Source organism: Anarhichas minor, unplaced genomic scaffold (genome assembly GCF_050575085.1).
Source record: "Anarhichas minor isolate MPS153535 unplaced genomic scaffold, ASM5057508v1 ptg000010l, whole genome shotgun sequence".
NCBI classification, from domain to species: domain Eukaryota; kingdom Metazoa; phylum Chordata; class Actinopteri; order Perciformes; family Anarhichadidae; genus Anarhichas; species Anarhichas minor.
This window is the reverse complement of record NW_027466456.1, coordinates 12185461-12209729: the sequence shown is the minus strand read 5'-3', so window position 1 is coordinate 12209729 and position 24269 is coordinate 12185461. Positions and strand designations below refer to the sequence as shown.

At 40.5% G+C, this 24269-nt stretch overlaps 3 protein-coding genes and 1 long non-coding RNA gene across 7 annotated transcripts in view; 1 reads left to right on the top strand and 3 right to left on the bottom strand.

Moving 5' to 3' along the window:
* Positions 1 to 10676, bottom strand: part of abca7 (ATP-binding cassette, sub-family A (ABC1), member 7) — a 28564-nt gene extending 17888 nt beyond the window's left edge. The window contains exons 1-16 of one of the 3 annotated variants that reach the window (XM_076088187.1): positions 10562 to 10676; positions 8851 to 8950; positions 8570 to 8663; positions 7610 to 7751; positions 6537 to 6661; positions 4990 to 5108; positions 4350 to 4547; positions 4092 to 4184; positions 3505 to 3742; positions 3089 to 3228; positions 2564 to 2680; positions 2254 to 2451; positions 1635 to 1840; positions 1262 to 1438; positions 635 to 857; positions 93 to 314 (exon numbers count right to left, since the gene is read on the bottom strand). In XM_076088187.1, coding sequence (XP_075944302.1) covers positions 93 to 314; positions 635 to 857; positions 1262 to 1438; positions 1635 to 1840; positions 2254 to 2451; positions 2564 to 2680; positions 3089 to 3228; positions 3505 to 3742; positions 4092 to 4184; positions 4350 to 4547; positions 4990 to 5108; positions 6537 to 6661; positions 7610 to 7751; positions 8570 to 8663; positions 8851 to 8916 — 2358 coding nt within the window. In that variant the 5' untranslated portion in view covers positions 8917 to 8950; positions 10562 to 10676. Of the gene's footprint in view, positions 1 to 92; positions 315 to 634; positions 858 to 1261; positions 1439 to 1634; positions 1841 to 2253; positions 2452 to 2563; positions 2681 to 3088; positions 3229 to 3504; positions 3743 to 4091; positions 4185 to 4349; positions 4548 to 4989; positions 5109 to 6536; positions 6662 to 7605; positions 7752 to 8569; positions 8664 to 8850; positions 8966 to 10561 lie in introns of those variants that run through there. The other 2 variants (XM_076088186.1, XM_076088188.1) reach the window with 2 other exon arrangements.
* LOC142946721 (uncharacterized) lies at positions 667 to 2469 on the top strand. Its single transcript, XR_012953132.1, has 3 exons — positions 667 to 868; positions 1013 to 1123; positions 2211 to 2469. It is a non-coding gene; the product is annotated as an uncharacterized LOC142946721 (long non-coding RNA).
* A 470-nt stretch (positions 10677 to 11146) lies between the features above and the next one.
* Positions 11147 to 17776, bottom strand: LOC142946718 (amyloid-beta A4 precursor protein-binding family A member 3). 2 transcript variants are annotated; one of them, XM_076088183.1, is made up of 10 exons: positions 16793 to 17776; positions 16258 to 16285; positions 16012 to 16157; positions 15842 to 15928; positions 14602 to 14790; positions 13699 to 13878; positions 13130 to 13342; positions 12204 to 12323; positions 11935 to 12075; positions 11147 to 11806 (listed from the first exon to the last, which is right to left on the bottom strand). In XM_076088183.1, exons 1-10 carry the CDS (start codon positions 17774 to 17776, stop codon positions 11735 to 11737), a joined length of 2160 nt encoding a protein of 719 aa, XP_075944298.1. In that variant the 3' UTR covers positions 11147 to 11734. The 2 variants fall into 2 exon arrangements, with proteins under 2 accessions (XP_075944298.1, XP_075944299.1); XM_076088184.1 differs by having other exon boundaries at positions 16802 to 17776.
* A 2046-nt stretch (positions 17777 to 19822) lies between these two features.
* Positions 19823 to 24049, bottom strand: pex11g (peroxisomal biogenesis factor 11 gamma). The gene is made up of 5 exons (XM_076088185.1): positions 23848 to 24049; positions 21823 to 22020; positions 21169 to 21347; positions 20417 to 20485; positions 19823 to 20308 (listed from the first exon to the last, which is right to left on the bottom strand). The coding sequence occupies exons 1-5, from the start codon at positions 23908 to 23910 to the stop codon at positions 20095 to 20097; spliced, it is 723 nt and encodes a 240-aa protein (XP_075944300.1). The 5' UTR covers positions 23911 to 24049; the 3' UTR covers positions 19823 to 20094.
* Positions 24050 to 24269: the final 220 nt, after the last annotated feature.

Below are 24269 nucleotides of genomic sequence, written 5' to 3'. Positions count from 1 at the left end.
TATGTAATCATACATTCTTGTACAACTAGAACTCATTTTTCTAGAATTGTGGAGAGAAACTTTCTGATTGGACCAATTACTACTTCACTCACAGCGAGGACTCTGTAGGTGGTGGTGAGGCGGTCTCTCCAAGCGACACACAGTACGTATGGCAGGTAAAGCCCGAAGTAGATCAGCCCTCCACATGCAGCAGCCAGGTTGGCTTTAGAGAAGAATGTACTGATGAGAAAACACTGCATGATGGTGGCGGTGGCAAACGCCGTAAGGAAGAAAAACACAACAGTTGGGTCGCTGTACGGCAGGATGTCCCCCCACTGGAAACAAGACAAACTAGAATTACGGCTTTGCTGTTGTATGCCTCCACCAACCAACCACCAATCCTTTTATCCTATTAGACAAATGTGTGAAACAGTGATTATGGAAACAAAGGTTTCAAATAAAGGAAAGCCTGACATTGAACATCACAATATGCAATAACTACTGGACACCTGATTATTTTCCACTTTACCATCAGTCCTCTCATTACATCTAGAATATCAATAATGTATATTTACAGCTTTAAAAGTTATTTCCTGATCATGTACAACCAGCTATTTTGTATATATAAATATAAGTTAGTGAGTGGTCATCTTGCCTTGAGCAGAGCAATAAGGAGTCCTGCAGAGAACAGGAAAGGAATGATGCTGCTGATGAACCAGCTGAGCCACAGCGTTCCCGTTCCCAGACCCATAATCCTCATGGTTTCCTTCAGCCTCGCCTCCTTCTCATACACCACGCCTTTGATGATCATAGCCACCGAGTAGATCCAGGCCAGTGTCATGAAGAGTGGCAGAGAGCGGTTCAGCACTCGGAGGAAACTGTTATAATGGTAACCAAAATTGAAATTAATATGCTAAAGCAAAGAAATTATGTAGTTGTAGTCCAAAACGGAAGGTGGTTAAAGGTTATTCAAAATCTGGGACAATTTTTAACAGTTAAAATACTTCTGACATGTTTTCCTATTCTTTTAAAGGTTTAGTGAACTCACAACATTCATGGGGACTCCTTGATTCCTGTTCAAGAGAAAATTGGGGAATGGGGGCTTTCAAAGAGTGACTCTCTCCCTTTAACAGCTACCATCAAGGTAAGCAAGGCAGTGAACCATCTGCTGCTCCAGACAAGCTGCTCAGATTACGGCTGTGCTGGTCTGTTCCCAGCGTGAACATGTGGAACTGTGAGCACAGTTTCTTAAGACTTTAGTTTACAACAGCATGCGACTCACGCATCATCCACAAAGCAGGGGTAGGGCATCTGCTGGATGTAGATGCCGGTTGTTTGTTGAACTCCGGTCAGCATGCGGCTCACAGCTCTCTCCACCAGGTCCTGAACGTATACAAAGCCGCCCCAGATGTAGCGCATATCATTAAAGGGGTCGGCTGCTGGACCAGGATCCCAAAATCTGAAGAGAAAAACACCCAAAAGATGCAGTTTTTTTGACATGGGTGCAATTTAGAGTCAAGTATATGTGATTTAAGCAATGGACTAGCATGTTATGGAAAAGGTATAGTCACATTACTTCCAATGAAAAAGTTCTATCGAAGTAATGTTAAAGAACAGCACGATAATCGAATGATGTTTTGGTTCTTCCTCAGTACCTGTCCTTGATTTTGTTGGTCCGGGTCACATCATCAATGTCCATTCGGATTTTGTAGGTGACGTGGGGCGGCAGGTCAGGGGACGAGGAGTTAGGAAGCAGGAAAACCACACCCGCCCAAAACTGCCTGTCCTCCAGCAGCTCCAAAGCCCTGTCAATCATCTGACCCTCGGTCTCCACCCCCTCCAGCTTGTTTAGAGAGAAACACTGCGGAGAATAATAGGAAACAGAAAATATATGAATGATAAACAACATGGAAGAGAAGCTGAAGTTAAACTTTACTTAAACCTTGCACTATTTACAGGATTCAGAATTTACTACTTTACCATCTAACCATTTTTTTAAGAATATAAAAGAGCCCAAAAGTGTTGTCCCTGTCTGAAGAGATGTGAGATCCTGGTCACGATGAAATGTACGGACAATATTTGGCCTCGTTAGCTCTCTAGTCAGCATACTATAGTTTATTAGAAGGTGTAAGTGTAGTTAAATGAGTGTATCATAAAGTTGTATTTTCTGCTCCATATTCCATCAAACATGATTTGTTCCGTTCTTTTATCTTTTCCGTCTATATTCTCAGATTGAGGCTGGAAGAGAAAACAAGAATGCCAAAGGATGAGAACCTCAGTGACTTGTGCGAGCGTGGTGATGGTGTGGCCGAGGTCGTTGTAGATGTCCAGCCAGGTAGGCGCTGCTCTGGGATTCCTTGGGGCATCTGGCGAGGGTGTGGACAGAAAACGTGCGATTCGCGAGGCCGTCAACGATGTGTTCTCCAGGCGCAGGTTGACCAGTACTGCCACCTCTGGCCGCTTCAGCAAATCCTGTCACACACGCACACACATACACACACACACACACACACACATTATATGAAAAATATATTTTTAGCATCATAACACACTCTGAAGAGAGATAGCAGTTGGTAAATCAGACCTGCAGCAGCTGAATCTCCACACTGCTCTCCATGTAATTCTTGATTCGTGGTCCCACCTCCATCCAGGCTGCATTCAGCTCCTGGAGGATCTGCATGTCCTCGAAAGTCTTGTTCACCTTCAGCAGACACAAATAGTAGTTAGCTTTGATGGTTAGATTTGCTTCGGCTATAGTTAGCTTACAACAGTTACGCGTCTGGCTGAGCCACCTGGATATCTCAGAACAAGGGCATTTTAAATGTTGTAAGGCTCAGTAGCCTAATGCGCGTACCCATAACTCGAGATGTTCATTGCTTTTAGCAAGAAATGCTTTAAATGCCAATAAGGCATATTTTCGTTACATAAAGTGACAGAACAGAAACATGTCTTCCACTTAAGTCGATTCTGTCAATGGTAAAAATATAACAATTTTCAGCAAACACCTAAAGGACTTGTTGGTGATATCAACCAGTTTAGCAGACAAACAGCCATCAGTTATATGTTTTACAATCCTTGGATGGACTCCCTGATGTTTGACTCTCTGTACCTCTTTCATGACTTGTTGTACTGCAGGAGTGTCTGGTGTGTATAGCAGTTTTCCAATAAACAGAGGTTTTATTCCTCTCCACACAATGCGAGACAGAGGGTTGGACTCAAGACCGTGGATCAAACTTTTACAGAAAGGAGCTGCATGGAGGAAAGCACAAATAAGACAGACGTCAGACCAAAACAACTTGTTGAACTCAGAACACTTTTGTGGTGTTCATTTTTGGTGTCGCTAACGATCTTAAAGATCACAAATGGATCAGACCATGAGAAACCTGGTTTTCTATATATTTATGATACATTGCAATATGCAAATCAACTGAAAAGAGGAGCACTTGCTAGGGTAAAAAGAAAACAATAAACTAAAGGAAGCAGAACACGTCAGAACACGTTTCTAATCATATCGAAGCCTCTTACTGGTGTTGTTGTCACGGTCCGGGTCTGTGTCTTCAGTGCCATTATTTCCTAAGAAGGACTTGATGTCATTGTCCTCATACCAGTTCAGTGATGGGATGCGCTCACCGCCAACCTCAGGGTGGCCGCACATGATCCTCGAAAAAGCACGAAAGCTCTCCCTGGGCAACGCTGAGCGATTTTCTGGAGACAGAAGACGAAGAGCCGTGCTCATGTCCGCAAAGCTGGACAGAGAGGAGAACTGAAGGAAGACAGAGACGTAAGGACGCAGGATTTGGAGAAGCAAGGAAACAAAGAAGAGGGTAGAAATTAAGGGAGAAAAGAGACATGAAAAGATGACGCTTTTTTTATTGCTGGAAGAAAATTTTATGCATTTTATTCAGTCAGAAAATGAGGAAAATATTATATGGAAACAGACGAAGCTAAATGAAAAATAAATGATAAAAAAGTATTTAAAAAAAAATCTAAATCAAAAATCTCACAAAATCACAAAAGTCACAAAATAACTACAAAAGAAAAATCCATTTAATGATGGTGTTATTTGTTTACTTTGACTTATTCATAGTAAATCAAACGTTGTGTGTTCTTACATCATCGATGAAGACAGCCAGCTCCTGGGAGACTGAGGTGACGGCCTGACTGATGACCCTGAGGTCTCCAGCATTAGCCATCAGACGGTCTCTCTGACAGGAAGGACAGACAGACAGGTTCACTGATGGTACTTACTGTAGTTCAGCAGATATAGAAGAAACTCAGAGTCACAGCAAACAGCCAGGAGACTGTATTTGGATTCATTGATTTTTGCACTGGTGAGCATAGCATTTTGCAAAAAGGTAGCCGATTCCTACCGTGAAGAACTTGCTAAAGTCGAGCTGAGAGAGAAAAAGGCGTTCGGCTTCCTGCAGGACGTCAGCTGGCAGGTCACACAGCTGAGTCTGAAGATCATTCATGGCGGCTTCTCCGTCGTCCACCTTCAGAAACTGTCCCAACATGCTCGCATTACACACCAAGTCCTTCAGCTGCATCTGAGCACCAGCCACGGAAACCTGGGCGGATAACATTGATCGTTAGGCTCAAAACATATAATACATAAAACTTCTTTACCTGTAATTATCATCAGTGCTGAAAGCAACTTTTCTGTGATACGTTATTCAATTCTTTATTTACGTATATTTAACTCAGCCAATCAGTTCAACAATTTATAATAGCTATCTTAATTATGAACTTGGACTGTAAAAGTCTTATTTGTTGTCCCTTTTATTATAATAGATTCCAGCTATTTTCGTTTCTTTTCACACCCATTCATACACCGATGGCAGGGGCTACCGTGCAAGTATTGAATGTTATGAATGAAGCTTCGAACTATTCAGTCCAGCCGGGCAGAACAGATTAACCAATTTAACAAAATCCAAATGCTGAGGGCTAAAGAGGGTCCTTCTTCTTTTCATGAACTGTCTGTTATCCGTGGATATTCGGCAGATACCTCACCTGAAAATTGAGACGAGCCTTCAGCAGCTGGTCCACAGTCACAGACGACAGGTTGCCATTGGTCAGGAGGAAGCTGGAGAACGTCTCATTGGCTCTCAGGTATTCTTCTACTGGGATATCTACGGCGCAGAAACACAAACATTAGGTGCTTTCCTGTATTACAAATAAAACACACTGTATTACAAATAAAAGGTCACTCCAAAATAACCATTTATACTGTGAATAAATCATTAAAACAAAACAGTTTGCCGGTTAGTTCATGCTCTGTGGGATTATGACTCATTTGTTGTTTTGCAGTTCACGAGTGGCATCTAATAATCAAATTCGTACTTATTCTGCTCATTTCATATTTAAAATCTCTGCCTGAAACCTAAAATACAATGTTTGCCTGTGGTTGGCTGGCTTTAGTCTGTTTTATCAGGCAGGTACCAAAACATCATTATTAAAAACGTTCCAGTGCCACTAATGTGCTATAATTCAAAGTTCATAAAATGAAATGGACCTCAGCTCTGGAGACAGAAATATTCTACAGTTGTATTGGACTTGGAAGGTCAACCAGGCAATTCACACCTTCTTGTGAGGTTTAACTTTACCATTTTAATTGTTTCTGTCTCCTGAAAAGATGTAACCCTGAGAAATCAATTTAGAGGATAAAAAAAGATCTGCTTTATAACACGTTCTTTACAGTATCAGTGGGTGAGGATTGTGGGCGTCTAGTAGGTGGTAGTGTGGGACTAACCCACTGAAGAACCTGCTTTCATTCATCCAGTTGTTTGTCTGGGGTAGTCATGTAACTTGATCTGCCCACAGCAGAGAGAGGCAAAACGGCCACTCTGTGCTGCTTCACAACCGCAGTAAATGGACACATTCATCCGGTAACTCGACACCTGTTTAAAGCCATTCATTCAGATCAGCTCCTGGCTGCTCCTGAAAGCTCTCAGTCTGGGAACAGAGCTGCCTCGAAAAAAAACAAACCTGAATTAATTCAATGCTTTTATTGTTTCGATGGCTTGCAGGGACTTCATCCTGCTATCAATTACATTTCTTTCTTTGAATGCCTGTTAGTTTTCTGTTTAATAAAGAAAGACGTTTGTTAAGTTATTCAAAAACTAGAAAGCTTTTTCATTCGTACTGACATTTGACTTGAAGAGTTCATTTGGTTGCAGTCACTGATTCAAAGAGGTGATGTTGTCTTCTTGGACTTTACCACACACTGACCTTGTTTAAACTTTAAACCACACTACAACTTCACTGACAAAAGCCAAGGCTCTATTAGGTTTCACCATATACATAATTCATTCATGATTCTTGGAGAGCAACCGTGAAGATATAATTTGACATTTTATACGCGTATCCACCTTTTGTGTGTTTTGCCTGCCAACATTTTTTAACTCAGTCATTACTGGTTTATATAATTATATCTATTTGACATCATGGCAAGTAGTGCCCGCCCAGGGTTTGTAAACAAAAAATGTGTTTAAGTGTCACAAAGTCAAGAAATCCCTTCAGCTCGGTGCTAAAGGAGACTCAAACTAGCTGTGGTGTACCTGGCCAGGCTCCAGGTCTCTCTCCCAGCCTTCGGACACTCTCCATCAGGTCCTGAAAGCCGGAGAATCTCCGGTTTCCACTGTAGGACAGAACAGCCTGGGCGTCCACGAAGAGACGGGACAGTCTAGGGGAGATAACTTTTTAGTTTACCAGTAAACACCAACTTCACATCTGCAAACAATACCAACTGTGTTCAATGAAGTGTCCGGCGGACCCAGAATTTTACTTCTGGGTAAATTGAAGAATTGTAAATTTGGTTGTTTTTTGCATGAAAAATGCATGAAAAATCAGATGTGATGTCACCAAAGTGTGAAAAAACGCCTCCTCGGGTAAGACACTGAGCCCCAAATTGATGTTGATGGTCAGGCCTGCAGCCTTGCATAGCTCACTGCCATCAGTGTGTGAGTAGCAACTTGTAAAGCTGTTAAAAGCGCTACATAAGCTATTTAGCATTTACACAAACGAAAAACAAAAAATGAATGGATTAAACAAAAAGTTGACTAAATGTTGACTGTGATGGATTCCCTGAAAAACAAGGTGATTTCCACACCAGTGGAATTAAATGAAACAAACTGCTGCCTGGAAAGTAGAAAACAACAAATAGTCCGACACATAACCCCCCCACAAAACCACAATATAGTATTTTTACACTTTAGTTTTTGTGATGATTGAACAGAGATATAACAGTTTATAAGTGAACTTTAGAGGTGCTGGTGGGCAGATTTAGTTTCCCCATGTCCAGTCTTCATGCTAAGCTGCAGCTTCATATTTAGCGTACAGACATGGGAGTGGTATCGCTCTTCTGATCTGCTCTAAGAGCACGAATACCAGTATGTGTATTGTCAAACTATTAATTTGAGGTATGCTAATGCAAGGTCATGCAAAGTAAATCAATTGTTGGTGGCGAGTTAGAACCAACGACGGTAAATAACGGTGATTTTTAATCCTAACATACATTTTGACTGAGTGCAGTTTCTCCGTTTATCTTTTGGGCTGTTTTATTCTGCAATGGTCGCCTGGTAAACTCCAGCACTGCAGACAGCTGTCCATCTTTTACCTCCAGTTTACCTACATGGAGTTGTCAAAGTTGCCTACTTGGCCCAGCGACTCCCCTGGTGTCGGGCCGTGGAAGCATGGGTTGTTGATGTTGCAGATAATTCCCTGAATCCAGGGCAAGGTGCCCGCCGATGGCAAAGCTTTGTTTGGAAAATGACCTACAAGCGAAGAAAAGGAAAAAGAAAGACAAACAGTTCAGTACCGGGAGATTAGCCCAGAATACGAAACAATGAAAATACTGTGGTAGCGGCCTGAAACCCAATCTACAGGCAGCCGACCCAACAATAATCCTAACATAACCCAAAGTGCTGTTATGTGACCGAATATTGTGTTTTTTGTACAACTGATACAAAATGATAATGTTATCATCTTCAGCCTGATGTGACACATCTTAAGAAGACAATAACAGGAAAGAAAATGCATTTTCTAACATCTCCTTTATGTAAATGTCTCGGAAAGTACAAATGAACAGAAAACATGCACAGGTTGCAAATTGCCGCTCACAAGCAAAATGAAGTGTATGTTTCACAAGAAAGTACACAACTGTTCTCAATGCTGAGCGCCCCATTTACTTGGAAAACATTAAAGTATGAAGTTAAAACATGTGCAGGAAATTCAAACCCCTCGTATCAACACTGAATAATTAAAGTTAGTCATCTGCAAGGCTTTGTTTTGTTTATTTATTGTTGGAAAGTTGACTCTTTCTACAAAATTAAGAGACGATGTAGCTTTTAGGGGTTATACAATATGTAACTGGCTGGCTTGTATTGTGTCATGTCGCGGTTAATTATGTTACCATGTCATGTTGTGCTAATTGCAGACTTCTCAAAGAAGGTCAAGAACACAACCGGTTAAGAAAACAAGAATCCCTCAGTTAGTTAATCCTCCTGAGCTGGTTGGTATAAGGCCATTTTCTGAATTGTAAGCATGTGTGTGTGTGTGTGTCTGAAAAGACACTTTATACAAGATCACTCACATTGGCTCTGTTTGTAGGGAGGGTGTGAATGACGAACAGAGATGAGGATGACGAAGAGGAAGAGCGGCCATAGGAGCTCGATGATCAGCTGGATCTGCATTAGAGGAAAACATAGAAGCAGTTATAAATAATCAATGACCTTTATAGAAATCTCTGTGAGAGACTATCAGGACTATCTCCCAGCCCTCTAGTGTGGCCGACACAGAGAGACAGTTAAACTTCAGACATTTCAGAATCAACAAACTATTAAACTACTTTGTGTTCAATGAAAATGTGGCCACCTTGTTCCTCCTGCGGTATGTGATGTTCTTCCACAGCAGGAGGCAAAGCTGTCGGAAAAATTCCATGGCTCTTGAACGGCTACCTGGCCATGACGCACAGCTGGAATACACAAAACTGTGTTGAGAAAAAGACAAGTTCAGCAGGTCGTCCTTGTTTTTAAGTTGTTGGGGGACACGAGAAATGTGTCTGCTGTGTCCCCACTTCATCTACAGCTGGGGACAGTTATCGCATTTCATCGTCTTCTCCGTCTCACTGTTTCCTGTCTTGTCTCTCTCTAATGAACATCAAAAACAAATCATAGAAGAAAGGTTTGGATCAGGGTCTAGTACTCAGATATATGCTGAATATATATATAGTCTCTGCACGTCCCTTTGGACAAACACGTCCACCAAATGAATGCAACCTTTGCCAAGAAGCATTGTTACAGAGAAATAATCAACCAAACACTAATTTCCGAACTTTTTGTTCGATGTTTAGTTCTCTGAAATCTTTTTTTTCCCTTTACTCCCAAATTGTTTGTTATTTATTCACAGACCAACATAAATATCTCTGCAGGTTGTTAACGGCTATTGTTTTAGGCACTATTTCTCTTTACATTTAAAGTGAATGATTAAAGTGTTAATAAAAGACTTATTGGCTTTTGCGGCTGTTCTTTAAAATGTGTTAGTTTGACTTCTGATGTTTACGACGGATAAGCTCGTCATTAGTGAGGATTGTGGAAACAAACTGTAACCGACCTTTCCCCCTTCAGTTCATTCCTCAGCATGAAACCACTTTTAACGTTTATATTTCATGTTTTAGACACATATGTGGTGAAGAAAGGTAGAACGTTCTGTGTGCGATGGATCCATCAGGTTGTTCTTTATATTTGTTAAGTGAAGGTTGTTTTGTGTGCCCGGCTGTGATCTGCTAAAGATGGACAATCCTCTGCTTTATCTCAAAAGCCTCCTGATCCTAACAGCTTACCTGTTTCACTCAGAGATTTACTTTTGCTCTGTGAGCGCCTCCAGAATGTGGTCTCTTCCTCGTGTTTGTGCTGCAGTTAGTGAATAATCTGAAGCTCTGGATCATGATTTGTGCCAGGTTAGAAAGCTATGACTAGGCTCATTTCTTTTGCATCTACAAAAGACATTGTGTAACCTTAAAGTCATTTTTTTTCTCTTTTAATGAATCTGTTTACACAGGAAAATGTCAGTACAGGATACAGGTATTGTATTGACATTTTTCTTACTCCATTTCCCTTTTCAAAGCTTTATGGAAACATTGGTTATTATTGTTATGTAATATATTTGTCACTCAGCTGATACAACAAGCTGATGTAAAGTAAACGTAACATGTTAAAACTCGCACGTAATATGGGTTAAAATGAACTTAACTAACGGCACTAGTACACCAACTACTTCTACAAATACTAGGCATTTCCGTATTTCAATTGAGACCATACTGATTCAAACTAAATGTAAAATTTAAATGTAATTTAAATGATATTGTAAGCTACTACAATTACCATTTGGCTCGTCTATACCTAGTAGCTAAATAACATAATTAATCTAACGTTAGCAAAGAGGAAAACACTTAACGTTAGCTAACGTTACATTCGGTCATAGCTTCTAGCATGTTACACAGTGATGGTTGAAAATGACATTTTCGATAAAAATACACAAAACCTAATGTGCTCTGGAGACTCGATAAACTGTTGGTCATCATTACCTTTCTGTAAAACGGGTGATAAAAGCTCCTTTCAGTGTTTGGCAAACACCAACGGCCGGTAGCTTGTCATTGACTCTTCATTTCCCCAGTTTGCACCGGCAGGCGTGAGCTGAACGAAGTACCGCCTATATATGACGCTGATTGGCTAAAGTATGTTTCAGGGGCGGGGTTTAGAGAAACCGGTAAAGAATCTGATTGGCCGTTGTCTATGTTTTGGTAACTGAAGACAGCTGATTGGCCAGGCATTGACAGGGCTGTGTTGTGTATCTGCTCGCGGATAATGCATCTTATGATACTCACATAAATAAAATTACTTTATTAGCCCAAGCAGCATATGATTACATTGTATAGTTGTAAAATAGCAGTAGAGATATTAATTAATAGCATTGTATTTGCAATTGTAACAAAGAACTGTGCTTTTATCAGTTTGATATATTTTTCAATTACATATATTGCAAAGACAACATATCCATAGAGCTGTCCAATGCACACAGGCATGACATTTGTTTTAAAATGAAAAAATGCTACTTTGCATCTGAAACCTATTCAGCAGCAACTGATTCTCAATAAATAACATCAAGAAGATATCTTACATATCATTTTAATGAACATCCGAAACAGCAAAATTCTTAAAAATATACGCACCCCTCTATGAAATGTGGCAGTTACCTTTAACTGTGCATGATATCTGCTTCATATTAGGCACATTCAGGGAAGCATTGTATAAATGAACCAGAGCGCTCTAATGTGTGTGAAAGACACTTGTTGATATACATCATAATGAAAAACACAGATCTTTGTCCTGGTTCAATAACATTTAGCTCAGGCACACCAGGCTGGAAGACAGTACACTCAAAACCCATGTAAAAAGTTAGTGAAGTCAAAATGCATATTCTGCTTATGAATTATTGCATCTCAGCTACTGCCTGCATCGTTAAATATCAGATAAATAAAAACAGAAAGCTACCGTCTATCTCAGTCGCTTTAAAATATGCTTCACAATACAACAATGTACTTTACATCTTAAAAATACTAGACCAGTTTGTTGTGTTCAGTGGTGTGACAACAGCATATGGTGTGCTGTATGATCAATTGCATAATATGTTAGTTTGGCAGAAGTTCATGCAGCTTGAACACTGTGCAGTGTTGTGTCCTTGATGAAGCAGGAGGTGCTCATAGAAACACTGGCTGCTCCTGTCCCGTTAGGAGTCGATATGTTGAGGCTGGCATGGTCTTCAAGTGAATCTGCCCAGAGGAGGAAAAACTAACTGTGACAATATGTCGTAATAAAAAGCAAACATTGGAAAGTATTACTGTATTAATGACAAAATAAAAAAAATATTTCCAAGCATTTCACCCCCCCCCCCGCTCACCTCTCCAACAGCATTGGTCAGGATCTGGATGATCTTGTCGTGCGGTGTGGCGACGACACTCTGCCCGTTGATTTCAATGATGCGGTGCCCAACGCGAATGCCTCCTCTCTCTGCTATACCGCCCCGCATCAGACTGCAGATCTGCAACCAGGAAGAGAGAGAGGGACTTTTTACTTTTCAAAGCAAAGACTAAAGCACCATAGAATAACTAATAGTGAGGATGAGAATAGCGTCACACACATACACAGAGGATTTGAATATTGACTTACAATGCCGTCCTCCACACTGAAGCCCAGCTGAAACTTGGGATCTGGCCTCCTGATAATCGCCATCGTGACCGGCGGGCAGTGGACGATGCTAAGCTTCACATACTTTTGGCTTTTTAAGTCCTGAAATAGAAACAAAATGTGAATTTGATAACTAAAGAAAGAGCAGCATTTAAAAAAAACGTGTTGTCACTATTCAGTGGCTTTGACTCTTGCTTTCCTCATCAATGTTTTCTTCAATGTTCTTGTTGGATGACAGCTAAATAAAACCACTTTCGTAAATCTGACCAGAAATATTATTTTCTTTGCAAACGTCTTTATTCATGTTGCTGTTAGTTAAGTCTTGATCCCATTGATGAGCGCTGCGTTACTAAAGGTCTGCAAACACTTCTCAGTTGTCTTCTTTTTAAGTTTATTTAACTCTTTAAAACAATTATTTTGATGTTTTTCTTCTATGTGAATACAGGATGGTAAACACTGACAGCTGTTTGGTGGCCATTCAGACTTTCATGGTCACTACCCTCAGCATGTGAAATCTTATTTATATACGCTAATACAATACAACAACATGAATAACAAAACATTCCACATTATTAGCTTCACAGTAATGAATTCATGGTATTGTATCCATCACAGGTAAATGTTTCAAAGGTTGTGCTCTACCTTAACAGGACGACAAATCTTAAAACTCTTAAAAAATATTGAATATCAGCGCAAGCACAGTGGCTTTAGACAACTGAATGAATACTGATAATGGCCCTTTAAACCCCAATTAATATCTGAATCCACTTTAAAACCCAATACTGGTATATGTGCACTCACGCTGCATGGAAACACAGTGCCATCTAGTGCATAACTCAGAACAGTACATTATCTATAAGAAGGCAAGATCACTCAAATGTACAGTGTTTGTATTTGTCCCTTCTTACCCGGATGATGTTCTGGCACGTGGTGATGGGCAGACCCACCAGGCTAGTGCTGTTTACAGACATGATGCGGTCCCCGATGCTTAGCTCGCCGCAGCGCTCAGTGGGACCTCCATGCAGGAGGTTAGCCACCACCACGGTGGGCAGGATGGAGCCCCAGCCCGACTCCACCACCGCCAGACCCAGGATCTCTCCGGCAGCCTTGGTGATGGCTACCTGAGCCACAGACACACACACACAGCGATGACAATGTTTACATTTGGTTTACCAGTTATTTCCCTACAACCGTCTACACTTGAAAGTTGTCAGGGTCACAATTGAGATACATTGTAATATATATAGAACCTGCTCCACATCTATTGTTCAAGATGTTTTTAATGTTGGTTAGAAACATGAAAAAGCTACAGCCTAACATGATATTGGGTAATACTGTTCACATTTTAAGTTAAATATCAACAGTTAATGATGTGCACTAGAAAACCCTTGATAATATCAAATTACAACGTAACGATGTCTATTAATGGCCCCCTGTAGTTTGTGTTAAGACATGCAGCCGCGATCACTCTGCTTACGTCTCGGATGTTCTGAGAGTCAGAAAAGTGGGCCAGGTCTCCGTTATAGAGCTCCTGACTTTCCAGATAGTCGCTGTACTCGCCAGGCCTCAGATCGCTGGCCTTGATGCCGCTGGCCTGAAGAAACTGCTGGTACGCCACACCGAACGCCTGACCGATAGCCTGGGCTATGACCTGGGCCTGGACGGAGAGAGAGAACGGACTCAGGTTGCAATTTGTTAAGTAAATATTCTTCCTTCATTTCCATACGAACATATAAAAGCCAATTGGTTAATTTGCAAAACATACGTCACACCCCGAAACTAAAACAACAGACAAACAGAGCATCAAGTCTCGAATAGTTCCCTACTCTGCTTCAAAAGATGACCTATGCCTTTACGGTTTCATTAGTTATTTGTTGTATTGACTGGTTCACTTGCTGCCCATCCGTTGCAAATCTTACTTAAAATAAAACGTTTCATATAAAAGGGTTAAGTTGGGAAAACTAGCAGTAGACGCAGTGGCCTCATGGCCTTCAGTATCCCACAGCTAATTAGTATCTAAAAAGAAACCCTTCCTCCCCCTAGTCAGTCTTGCCAACAGTGGGAAACTGGGACGGCAGCCAGACCAGTTTTACATTCAGGAGAACTCGCTGGCTGTCTGATGGAAGGAAACCAGGTCAAGCTGAAGCTGAAACTGTTGTCCAGCCGAAAAAAGCACATCCGATCTGAGACGCAACATTGAAGAGGGCAAAAGATACCTGAATAATGTCCTAACTTGTTCTGCAGCGAAAGACTCAAGACTACAGACACATTGAAACAATGAAGTTGTGGAAACAATAAAGACCATAACCGCAGAGCAGGGAACACTTTTTGCTGTTTGATTTCCTGTTTTATGAAATTACCCTTCAATAAAGTAACTCACATCGTCAGAGGAGAAGACGTGGCAGATCATTAAGCACTTCTTCTGAGGCCCGGAGGAAGAGGAAGAGGAAGAGTTGGAGGCCAGGTCACCATCCTGCCCTTTACGTTTCCTTCGTGCCATCAGGACCACAATGTTATCAATGTCTGCAATGTAGGAGATCATCTGCAGAGCGTGATCCATCATGGCTTCCTGAGTGGAAACGAGACACGAGGGTGTTAATAATATTATCAACCGAGAGAAGACGGGAAGGTCTGGTAAGAGACTTGAAACTGGCTTGAGATAAGTTATCCAATACGAAGAACACTGCGCCTCTTTTATTTCTTGTTTTGTCAGTTAGATTTGTTATTGTCTGGTACTCTACTTGTAAGCAGAGGCTGCTGCCATAAAGCACTGCATTAATGAAAAAAATCTAATTTAGAAGACAAATGTGAACTTTGTGAAAATGATTGTGTGACTTTAGGAATTTCTTGTTAAATGTTGCTGTTGAGCAGGCATTATATCTAAATCTATTAAATCTGAGAAGTTGAAGTGTTCTTTAACGCAACAGAGGAATTAAAATAAAAACATTTCTCCTCACAAATGAACAATAAAATAAAACGACCAAAATTCAGCCGACTTTGCTTGTTCCGTTATAATTGAAAAAGTCAAGATGCTGGTATGAGAATCAAAACATTCAATTAAAACTAAGTGGCTCAACGTGACAACAATAGTATTTGTCATTTATAACTGAAATCACAATGTTAAAAAAACAAACAAACCTGACTTTAATGTATCTTTATATTCATAAGTGCGGTGCAATGAGGAGCAACCAGCCATGCAAAGAGGGAGCTGACAGAAAATGACCCACTTTGACTCTCCTGACAATTCAACTACATATTAAAAGAAAATAGACTTCACTGTAACTGCAAAGCGCTCGTATTAAATCCCCATTCAATTCTATATGAAGGATTCTTGCTGCCAGAGCTCAGCCTGAAGGTGAAACTTTAGAAGTGCTACGCTGCCTCATGAAAGAAAAGTTCATTTAAGCACATTTCTGTCAAATCCTGAATCTAATTATGTTTCAGGCATTTTACTCATGCTGAGAAAAATGCCTGACAATGGATCGAACAAGAATTTGCAATTTCAGACATTGATGCAGCTCAGGGTTTAACATATTTGTTGTATTTTATTTCCATGACATTTTGATAACTTCTCCTTTTCAAATGTATAAAAATCAATATTTCATGTGTTCAAAACACACCTGAGTGTCAGCAGTGAGAACTTTGATCCGCTGGGTTGAGATGAACAGATCCACGTCTGTCATCGGCTGGGACTCTCCCTCTGGAGCCTGAAACGATACCCCACAGTAAACAACATCTGCCACGTTTCCACTGAGAGCATCTCTTTAGAGCGTCTCCTCTGCGAGCTCACCTTAATGCGGTCCACAGCTTCCTGAGCCTGCGTCATTCGGGCGTTTGTAGACGGGTTCTTCTGCGATTTGATCTGAGTTGAGCCCAAGTACTTGGCACCAAATATCACTCCATCCAACAGGTCTTCAGGGTCACACGGACCAGGCACTAGAAAGAGTCAAACACAAGAACAGAGACAACGACTTTGTGAAACCTGACACTGAAAAACAAAATCCATCTTTCTATAAGATGTGCTGAAGTGACTCACCGTCTTTATATGAGGGATGATCAGCACTCTGCAATGACAGCAGAAAGAGACATTTATGAACCGTCAAGACTGAAATGAACATGATACAAAAAGAATAACATAAATGTGTAAGTAATTTGCATAATTGACTATTTTAGTTACTTCGCAATTTAAAAAGACCAAACATCAAACGACGCAAACCTGATGGTCCTCCGCCATCAATTTCAATTTTCTAACTCTGAAATTTTGTCGGCTGATTAACTGATGAGACGAAAAGGCAACTCATAGATTAATCAAGTGAAAATGTGTGTTTCAGTTATAACATAGCATCTGTAACAAAAACTAGAGGTGACAATTAAATATTATCACTGATTAAACTTCAACTTCTCAAATGCAATTAATCTACTTTGTTTTAAGCTGATAAATCTTTTCACACAAATGTATAGCACACATCACAGTAAGTACTTTTGTAAGTTGCATGAGCAATAGCAATCTTAACATAACTCAATTGGAGTTCACAATGCATCCCCCTTCCTGCTGATTATAGCTAAAGTACCTCAGTTACCTGCTCGCTCTCCGCAGCAGCCTCCCCCTCCTCTGGTGGCTCCTCGCCCAGCTTCATCCACACTGGCTCAGGATACTCATCATCAGGCAGGGAGGCGAGGGAGTCCTCCCTGTGCCGCTGCTGTTGACCGTTCCCATAATGCCCCCAGAACCTGTGAGCATCCTCCTGGCTGTAGGACACGGACACCACAGCATCCACGTCTCCTCTGTGGGGCAGACAGGTGGGACTTTGTGGAGCGCTGATCTCTGTGAACTGCAGCAGCCCCACCAGGTCTCTCTGGTGTCTTTCAGAGAACAGCAGCCCGGTGGTTTCAGTGCTGTCCTGTGTTATCAGGGAGGGAGCACACGCTTCCAGCTCAGACATGCTGGAGTACTGGTGCTGGGCGAGGTGAGGTGGTGTCCGGCGGTTGGGTTGAGGCTCTTCCCCCATCAGTTGGAGCTGGCTAAGCAAGGTGTGGATGTGGCTGTGGTCTTCATCACCCGATCTCCTGTTAGCATCCTCCACTTCCTGCTCACCGACCATATTCTCTGCATCACTCACCGCATCCCCAACAACCTCCAAGTCCTCAACCCTCACCTTTTCCTCCACTACTTCATCCGCTTCTTCCAGTTCCACCTGGATGTCCTGGACTGGCGCTGAGATATTTCCCACAAGCTCCTGCTGGTTCACGTCGCGTTGAGCCACAGTGTCACTCAGCAGTAATACTGGCTGACCCGGACTCGCCTTGTCCGGATTGTCAACAGAGGGAGGGAAGCTGGGATCATCCAGGTCTTCTGCTGAGCCCGGCTCACTGGAGGAGTCAGACCTCCAGTCTAACGGAGGAGGCTCGATCAGACTGTAGGAGTCAACATCCTCCACCTCTGAACCTGGCGGAGCTGCCACAGTTTGTCTGCTGATCTCAACCTCCGAGGCTTCATCAACAGGAGCAGAACACGAGGAGTCTGACTGATCAGCGGGGCACACGTCGGAGTCCATTTTGGAAGAAAGCCTGTCAGCGAGAGAAGTTGAATTTAAGAGCTAATCAGGAAGTGGGTTCAATGGTTTTCCAACTACGTGAATAACATTGTCATATTTAATGATGTAAACAAAAGCTGCTGCACAAACCCAACTGCCAGTTTACCAAAAGACTGTCTCGCGTGTCTTCAGTACTAGTAAGACTAGACACCATCAGTTAGAGCTAGCACTGTCTGAAGTACAACCACACAACACCATGAACATCAAGATAAAGATAAACATAAAGTCGTCTGAAGCTCAAAGTACAAGGACAACATGTACAATATGGGTAATATAGGGATGCACCAATGCTACTTTTTCATTCCGGATATTGATACCTGGGCCTCAGCCGATACCGAGTACCGATCCGATACCTGTGTTTAAATAATAATCTGTATTATGAGGAGGATACTGGGATCAGACTTAAAAACATGACTTAACTAACTTTGTAAAACACAATTCAAACAAACAAATACATATATATGCATATACTGAATTGTTATTTATTAAAATAATGGTATCTGATCTATTTGAGTCAGAATCTGACTGATATCCGATATCATATCGGTATCGGTATCGTGCATAATGTGTCACCATCAAATAGACCCCCAGAGAACACGTCCCTTCACACCCCTCTTATCTATCAAAGTGTGTTTAATACAGTTGCCATTACTGCACCCTAAAATAAATTGCGTGTATAACAATGCGGCTTGGTAATTCCAAGTGGCTAAAGTTAGCAGTTAAAGTAGCTCAATGCTAACTAGTTAACATTAAGTGAGCTAATTACGACCCGCAGCACCCTAAAGAGGAGCTCGTTGACACACTATATCATGTCGGTGTTGGTTTAAGAAGCGAAAAGAGCATCGCTCACCTCTCCTTGGTGTCTCACGGGTTCTTTGTGCACACAGACTCCTCTGGGTGCCACGACACATGAGTTACTGAGGTGGTTTGGGAAATGAGTATTTTCCAAAATTTTGGCTTTATTTTATTCGTCATAATAAAAACTGCAGCAATCTCACATGATCACTTGTATCTCACGTGAGAGTAAAATCACAGAACAAAACCGTTTTCCTGTCATTGATGTCGAGTCGACACTTTTATATATATATTCATCGACTCTGTAGCTGTGCTGCGTTCACGTGCTGTTGCAACTTCCCCTTTTTCATCAGTGGACTGTTTCTTCCTCATCTTTCTCTACAGTCTACTAACTCCTAAGTTACAAACAAACCTCGTATTTAATGGAAAATATAAACTTTTAGCGTTGTTTGGTGTAGCTGTGTGACATGAGGCTGATTATTTGCGCCACTTTATGTCAATCTCGATCCGTCCGTCAGCACTTGAAGGCAACAGTTGCACACGTCATGTGGACGCTTTCAGACCTGCTTAATCAAACATCGAGCAAACAGCCAACAGAAAACAGTCAAATCAATTTATTTAAAAAAGTTCAATAGTTTCCATTATCTAAAGTTACTTAACATGTAATTCAATTTACATTTCAAGCAGCTTCTGTCCAATTTGACCATTAATACAGACTCAAGTTTCTATATAAAACGTCACCAGTGTTTACTAAGGGCTGTTTTCTACTGATTCTTCAAATCAGCTGAGCTCAACACCTGAGGGACTTAGTGAAACTTAGTGAAATCAGTTTCTGTAGTGTAGCTTGGGGACCTTACATCCTTTAAGCTGGTCTTTAAACATTTTGTGACAGAAATCAAAGTTTTAATTGAGTGATTCCAGTAGCCCACTTGTAAAAAGCACAAAAAAATGTGTAATGATGTATTCACTGTTTACATGTATGAATCGCTGCATATGAAAAAGTGCAAGATTGAAAATGAAGTTAGAGTGTGTATCGACATAAGGCAACAATACAAAGTCGATTCACCCCAAGGAGCTGCATCCATTTAGCTATGTAATTAAGACTTGAAAACTGTACGCATGTCATGTAGGATCTGAATACTGTTTTCTGAAACATCTATATTGTAGTTATATAGTGTATGTACTTTTATCTGCATATAATGACAATATCAATTCAAAATGTATTTCTTTTTAATGGAATTTAAGTTTCTTTGCCACATTTTCAAAAGGTGTTCAGTCACATTCGATGAAGCACTTGTAAGATTGGCTACAAGTCTACTTTGACTATTCACAGTTATAGGTCCAGATGATTTCACATGTTCATATATCTGTACAGTCTGATCACATTAAATATTTGCTGCTCATCCTTTCACTCAGCATTTTCCACAAGTACATATCAGTCATTCAGTCAAAGCACCTGATCTATTCCTCATGAGAGGTAAAGACTATGGACCGTCTGTCCCGTCACTGTCTCCGGCGTTCATCTGGATCAAACCAATCAGTGACGAGATGGTGCCCATCAGCCCCACCAGCCAGTTGGGGAATCGTCCAGCCCACAGGAAGCCGGGCGGCATCCAATGAATGGCATTACCGAGGTCGGCCATGCTGCTGAGGATGGAGAGTGACTCCCTTCGCATCTGTCTGCGGAGCTGAGAGCGGCTGCAGAAGAAGAAAAAAAAAACACTGGTTCATCAGGACATTTTCTTTTCCATTACAGAAATATGTCAGACACTGTGAGAACAAGACAGAAAACTGTAGCTACAACACCTGTTGCCACCTCCATCCATCTCATATCTCTTCAGCTTCTTCTTCAGTAGCAGCAAAACTCGGAGCGATCTAAAGAGCAAACGATTCACATGACAACTCTGACAAGACTGAGAGTGTTTAATGGCTATTTGCTCCAAATTCAGCAAGTAAAGCAAGAGAAGAAGTACTGCTCAATCTTACACATTATTCTGAGGATTTGATTAGAAAAATAAATGCACTTTGGATTTGTGAAGCAAAAACACATTTTCTAATTTACTTGAAGGATAAGACATTATTCTTCATCTTCCGATATTTATTTGTATATTTTTCATGAAAACCAACAATGTCTCGGTCCGTCTTTCGGTGTTCCTGACTTACTTGTTCTCACAGTGGCTCTCAGCATCGAGCCGATTGGTTCATACTGAAGATTTTTAGCATCAGGTCACAAAAAAAAATAGTTTCAGTTTTAAAAAAATGCTTAGTAATTTCCTAAAACAGCTGGTCACTGTAGCGTTTGACAAACGTTACTCCAATAGGAGTAATTAGTATATTTCTGGGGGAATAAGTTCAACAATGAATTAATCCATGTTCTAGTGAGTATTCACAGCAGCAGGACGGTGTTTGTGGGATTGACTGAAAATAAAAATAAGAATTTTGCCATTATATAAGTTATAATATAATTAATAAGAATGTAATTAATTAATATAATTAACATATAATTAAATGTTTCCAGTCAGATTTGATTAGGTGTCTGTGGACAGGTGAACTCAGACCTGAGTATTCCCAGCAGCAGCGAGGTTCCCCACAGCACCGTGCTGAGCAGCCACCACTTATCAGACCTCACTTTGATGAGCTCAGCGTCAGCAGCCCACGCGATGTGCTCACAGGGGTAGTACAGCTGGTCGGCCACGTTGGTCAGCACCGATACCAAGCGCACGCCTGCGTCCTCCTCCTTTGAAAGACACGATGCCATGTTTGCATTAATGCTGCATTTCGCCGGGTAAAACTGTGTAGATTTTCCGTTTTCAAAGTCAGAACTGTTTTCACAGAGAATGATTTGTTTATTATTATTATTATATTGATTTACATTTTTCCTTCATAAGTTAATATCTGCTGCCGACTGGCGAGGAAAATTTGAGCACTTTGCTATTTTAAACAAAGATTAAAGAGCTTTCCTTTTGTTAGTTTGAATTAATCTGTAGCTGTTGAATACAAGAAAAACATAATCAGTCTTTCATCTTTGTTAAAATGAAGAAGTGTTCAAATAGGCTACAATAGCAGAGGCCCACTTTGCTCAGAATATGGACAGAGAACCCTTTTATTCATCATTAAATAAATCTAGTGGAACAGGAGCGAATCCATCCTTCCTTCCCTCCCTGACTGAATGAATTAAGAAGAACAGAGCAGAGAGTTGTTGTGTGGCTGACCCCGCCTCCGATTCCATAGCTGTGGGAGTAAGCCAGCATGGACAGATCATCAAACAGCCTCAGCACCGTCCTGCAGTGGCTGAGCTGAGCAGAAAACAGCAGCAGACGTTTCCCGAGCCGGTGGGATGAAACGTCGGTTTGTGCCTTCTGGGAAAGAACTCCTCCGACCAGCTGTGAGCCATAACAGAACGTCCGGATCTGAAAAGATAAACCGAGGCGGGAGAACACCGGGTAGAACTCAAAGTACTTTCAGGAGGCAGGAAAAATACTTTACTTTCAGGGATGAAGTGAAAGCTGATCGTTTTAATATTTTGTGAAATAACTTTAACCTATTTTTAGGCTTTGAAAAGTTGAAAAAATGCCAAAAGTCTGATGAGCCACCCTTAATGAATGGTTTGTTTGTTGTGCTAATAGTTTATTTATGTAAATAAATCATTTACCAATACTTTATAGATCAGCAATAAATCACTAAAAAACAAACAGTTTGAGTTGTCCAGCTTCAGACCAAAATGCATTCATTAACAACTATTTTTTTCACAAGCCAGTGACTAGTTCATTATTGATTAATCTGCTGATCATATTCTCAGGTCAACGAAACATCAGAAAATATTGAAACATCGTCACTATTTCCCGATACAATTCCCAGAGCCCGAGGTTACTTAAAAAGCTGAAACCAGAGAGTGTTTGGCATGTTTGCTTGAAAAATGCGCAACATGATGATTGATTATCAAAGTAAATGATTATTGATAAACTCCTGAATGTCGGTTTAGTATTAATGCAGTATTTCAACATTTCCTCAGTTCTCATTTCTATAGTTTGTTATAATTATACTAGACGTATTATTCATTATATTGTACTAAATTAGTATGCTATGTCATATTGCTGTACTATACAACTACTATATCTTATACCATATTACTACATTTTAACTTATATCTCATACTATAAAATATTATAGTTCTATTGTAGCTGTTTATTAATACTGACAAAGTACCATTACTTTATCATATGATATATTAGTCTGCTGTTTACTATACTTGCTGCTATTAATCACACTTCTGTCACTTTTGCCTGGTGATTTTGTCTTTCAGTGCTTTTTAATTACTAGTTTCTATTTTTACTTCCATTTTAATTTGAATGTTATATCCCTCTTGTTATTAATTTTTTACTTCCTCTATTTATCTGTACTTATTTGTGTCCTTGTGCTGCTGTGACAATGTAATTTCCCCTCTGGGACAATAAAGGTTTATTATCTTATCTTAATGTCACAGAGATAAATGATACACCAATTAAAAAGAAAACTGAAATAAATATATTTCTGTACTAGTAGTTAGTATTTATATTTCAGTACTCTCGGCCATCCTGTCTTAAGGGTTTATGAGGTGTAACTAATACAGAGTGGTGGATTGTAATTCATTTACTCAAGTACTGTATTTAAGTACAGTTTTGGGGTACTTGTAGTTTACTTGCGTATTTTTCATTTTATGCTACTTTGTACTTCTACTCCACCACATTTTGGAAGCAATTATTGTACTTTTTACTTGTAAAATTAACAATACAACATTTAAATCAACAAATTGGCTAAATGATTATATATTTTAGAGGTTAAGATACCAAACAGTAAACTATCTCCACCTTTACCAGCTGCAACATTAAAGTGATGAATCATTTTAATCTAGAATAATATATATTATTCTGAATAATAAGTAGTTTAACTTTTGGTACTCAATACTTTTGTACTTTTATTTAAGTAACATTTTGAATGCATGACTTTTACTTGTAACAGAGTATTTTTACACTCTGGTATTACTACTTTTACTTAAGATGTGAGTACTAGTACTAGCCTGAGTACCAATACCTGTATTGTTTATCAATGGCTTGCTGGCTGCTGTTTTCGTGTTAAACGTGTGTGGGCTACACTCTCAGCTGGAATAGATGGACTGTAAAATCAAAGCTAGTAAAAACTAATAAACTATCCCATATTAACAGTAGATTATTTAAATATAAAACTACACGAGTACTTACTACTTTATCTCTTCCTCTGTATGACTCCAGCAGTCGGACCAGAGACTCCACAGACGGCTGCATGTCTGTCTGTCTGTCTCTCTGCTGCTCAAACACTCACGACGCAGTACAATAAATAAACACTGATGTGAAACTGTTGCAGAACATCTCCACTCGTATCTGTGTATCTGGTCTGTTAGCAGCTGGACTTTGAAACAGGAAGTACCTCAAACAGACTGAAGTAGACGATCAACGATTCAATAGAACTTCTTCTTCTTCGTCTTCTTTTTTTGTTTTCTTCGTGCGACGGCGCACTGCCGCCCTCCTCAGTTTGTGCGGCATCATTTCTGCTTCAACAATATGGCCGTCAGAAAGTGCAGTAAAAGTATTAGAATATTATGCTGATGATAGTCTAGATTATGAGACATAACGATAGTGCAGTG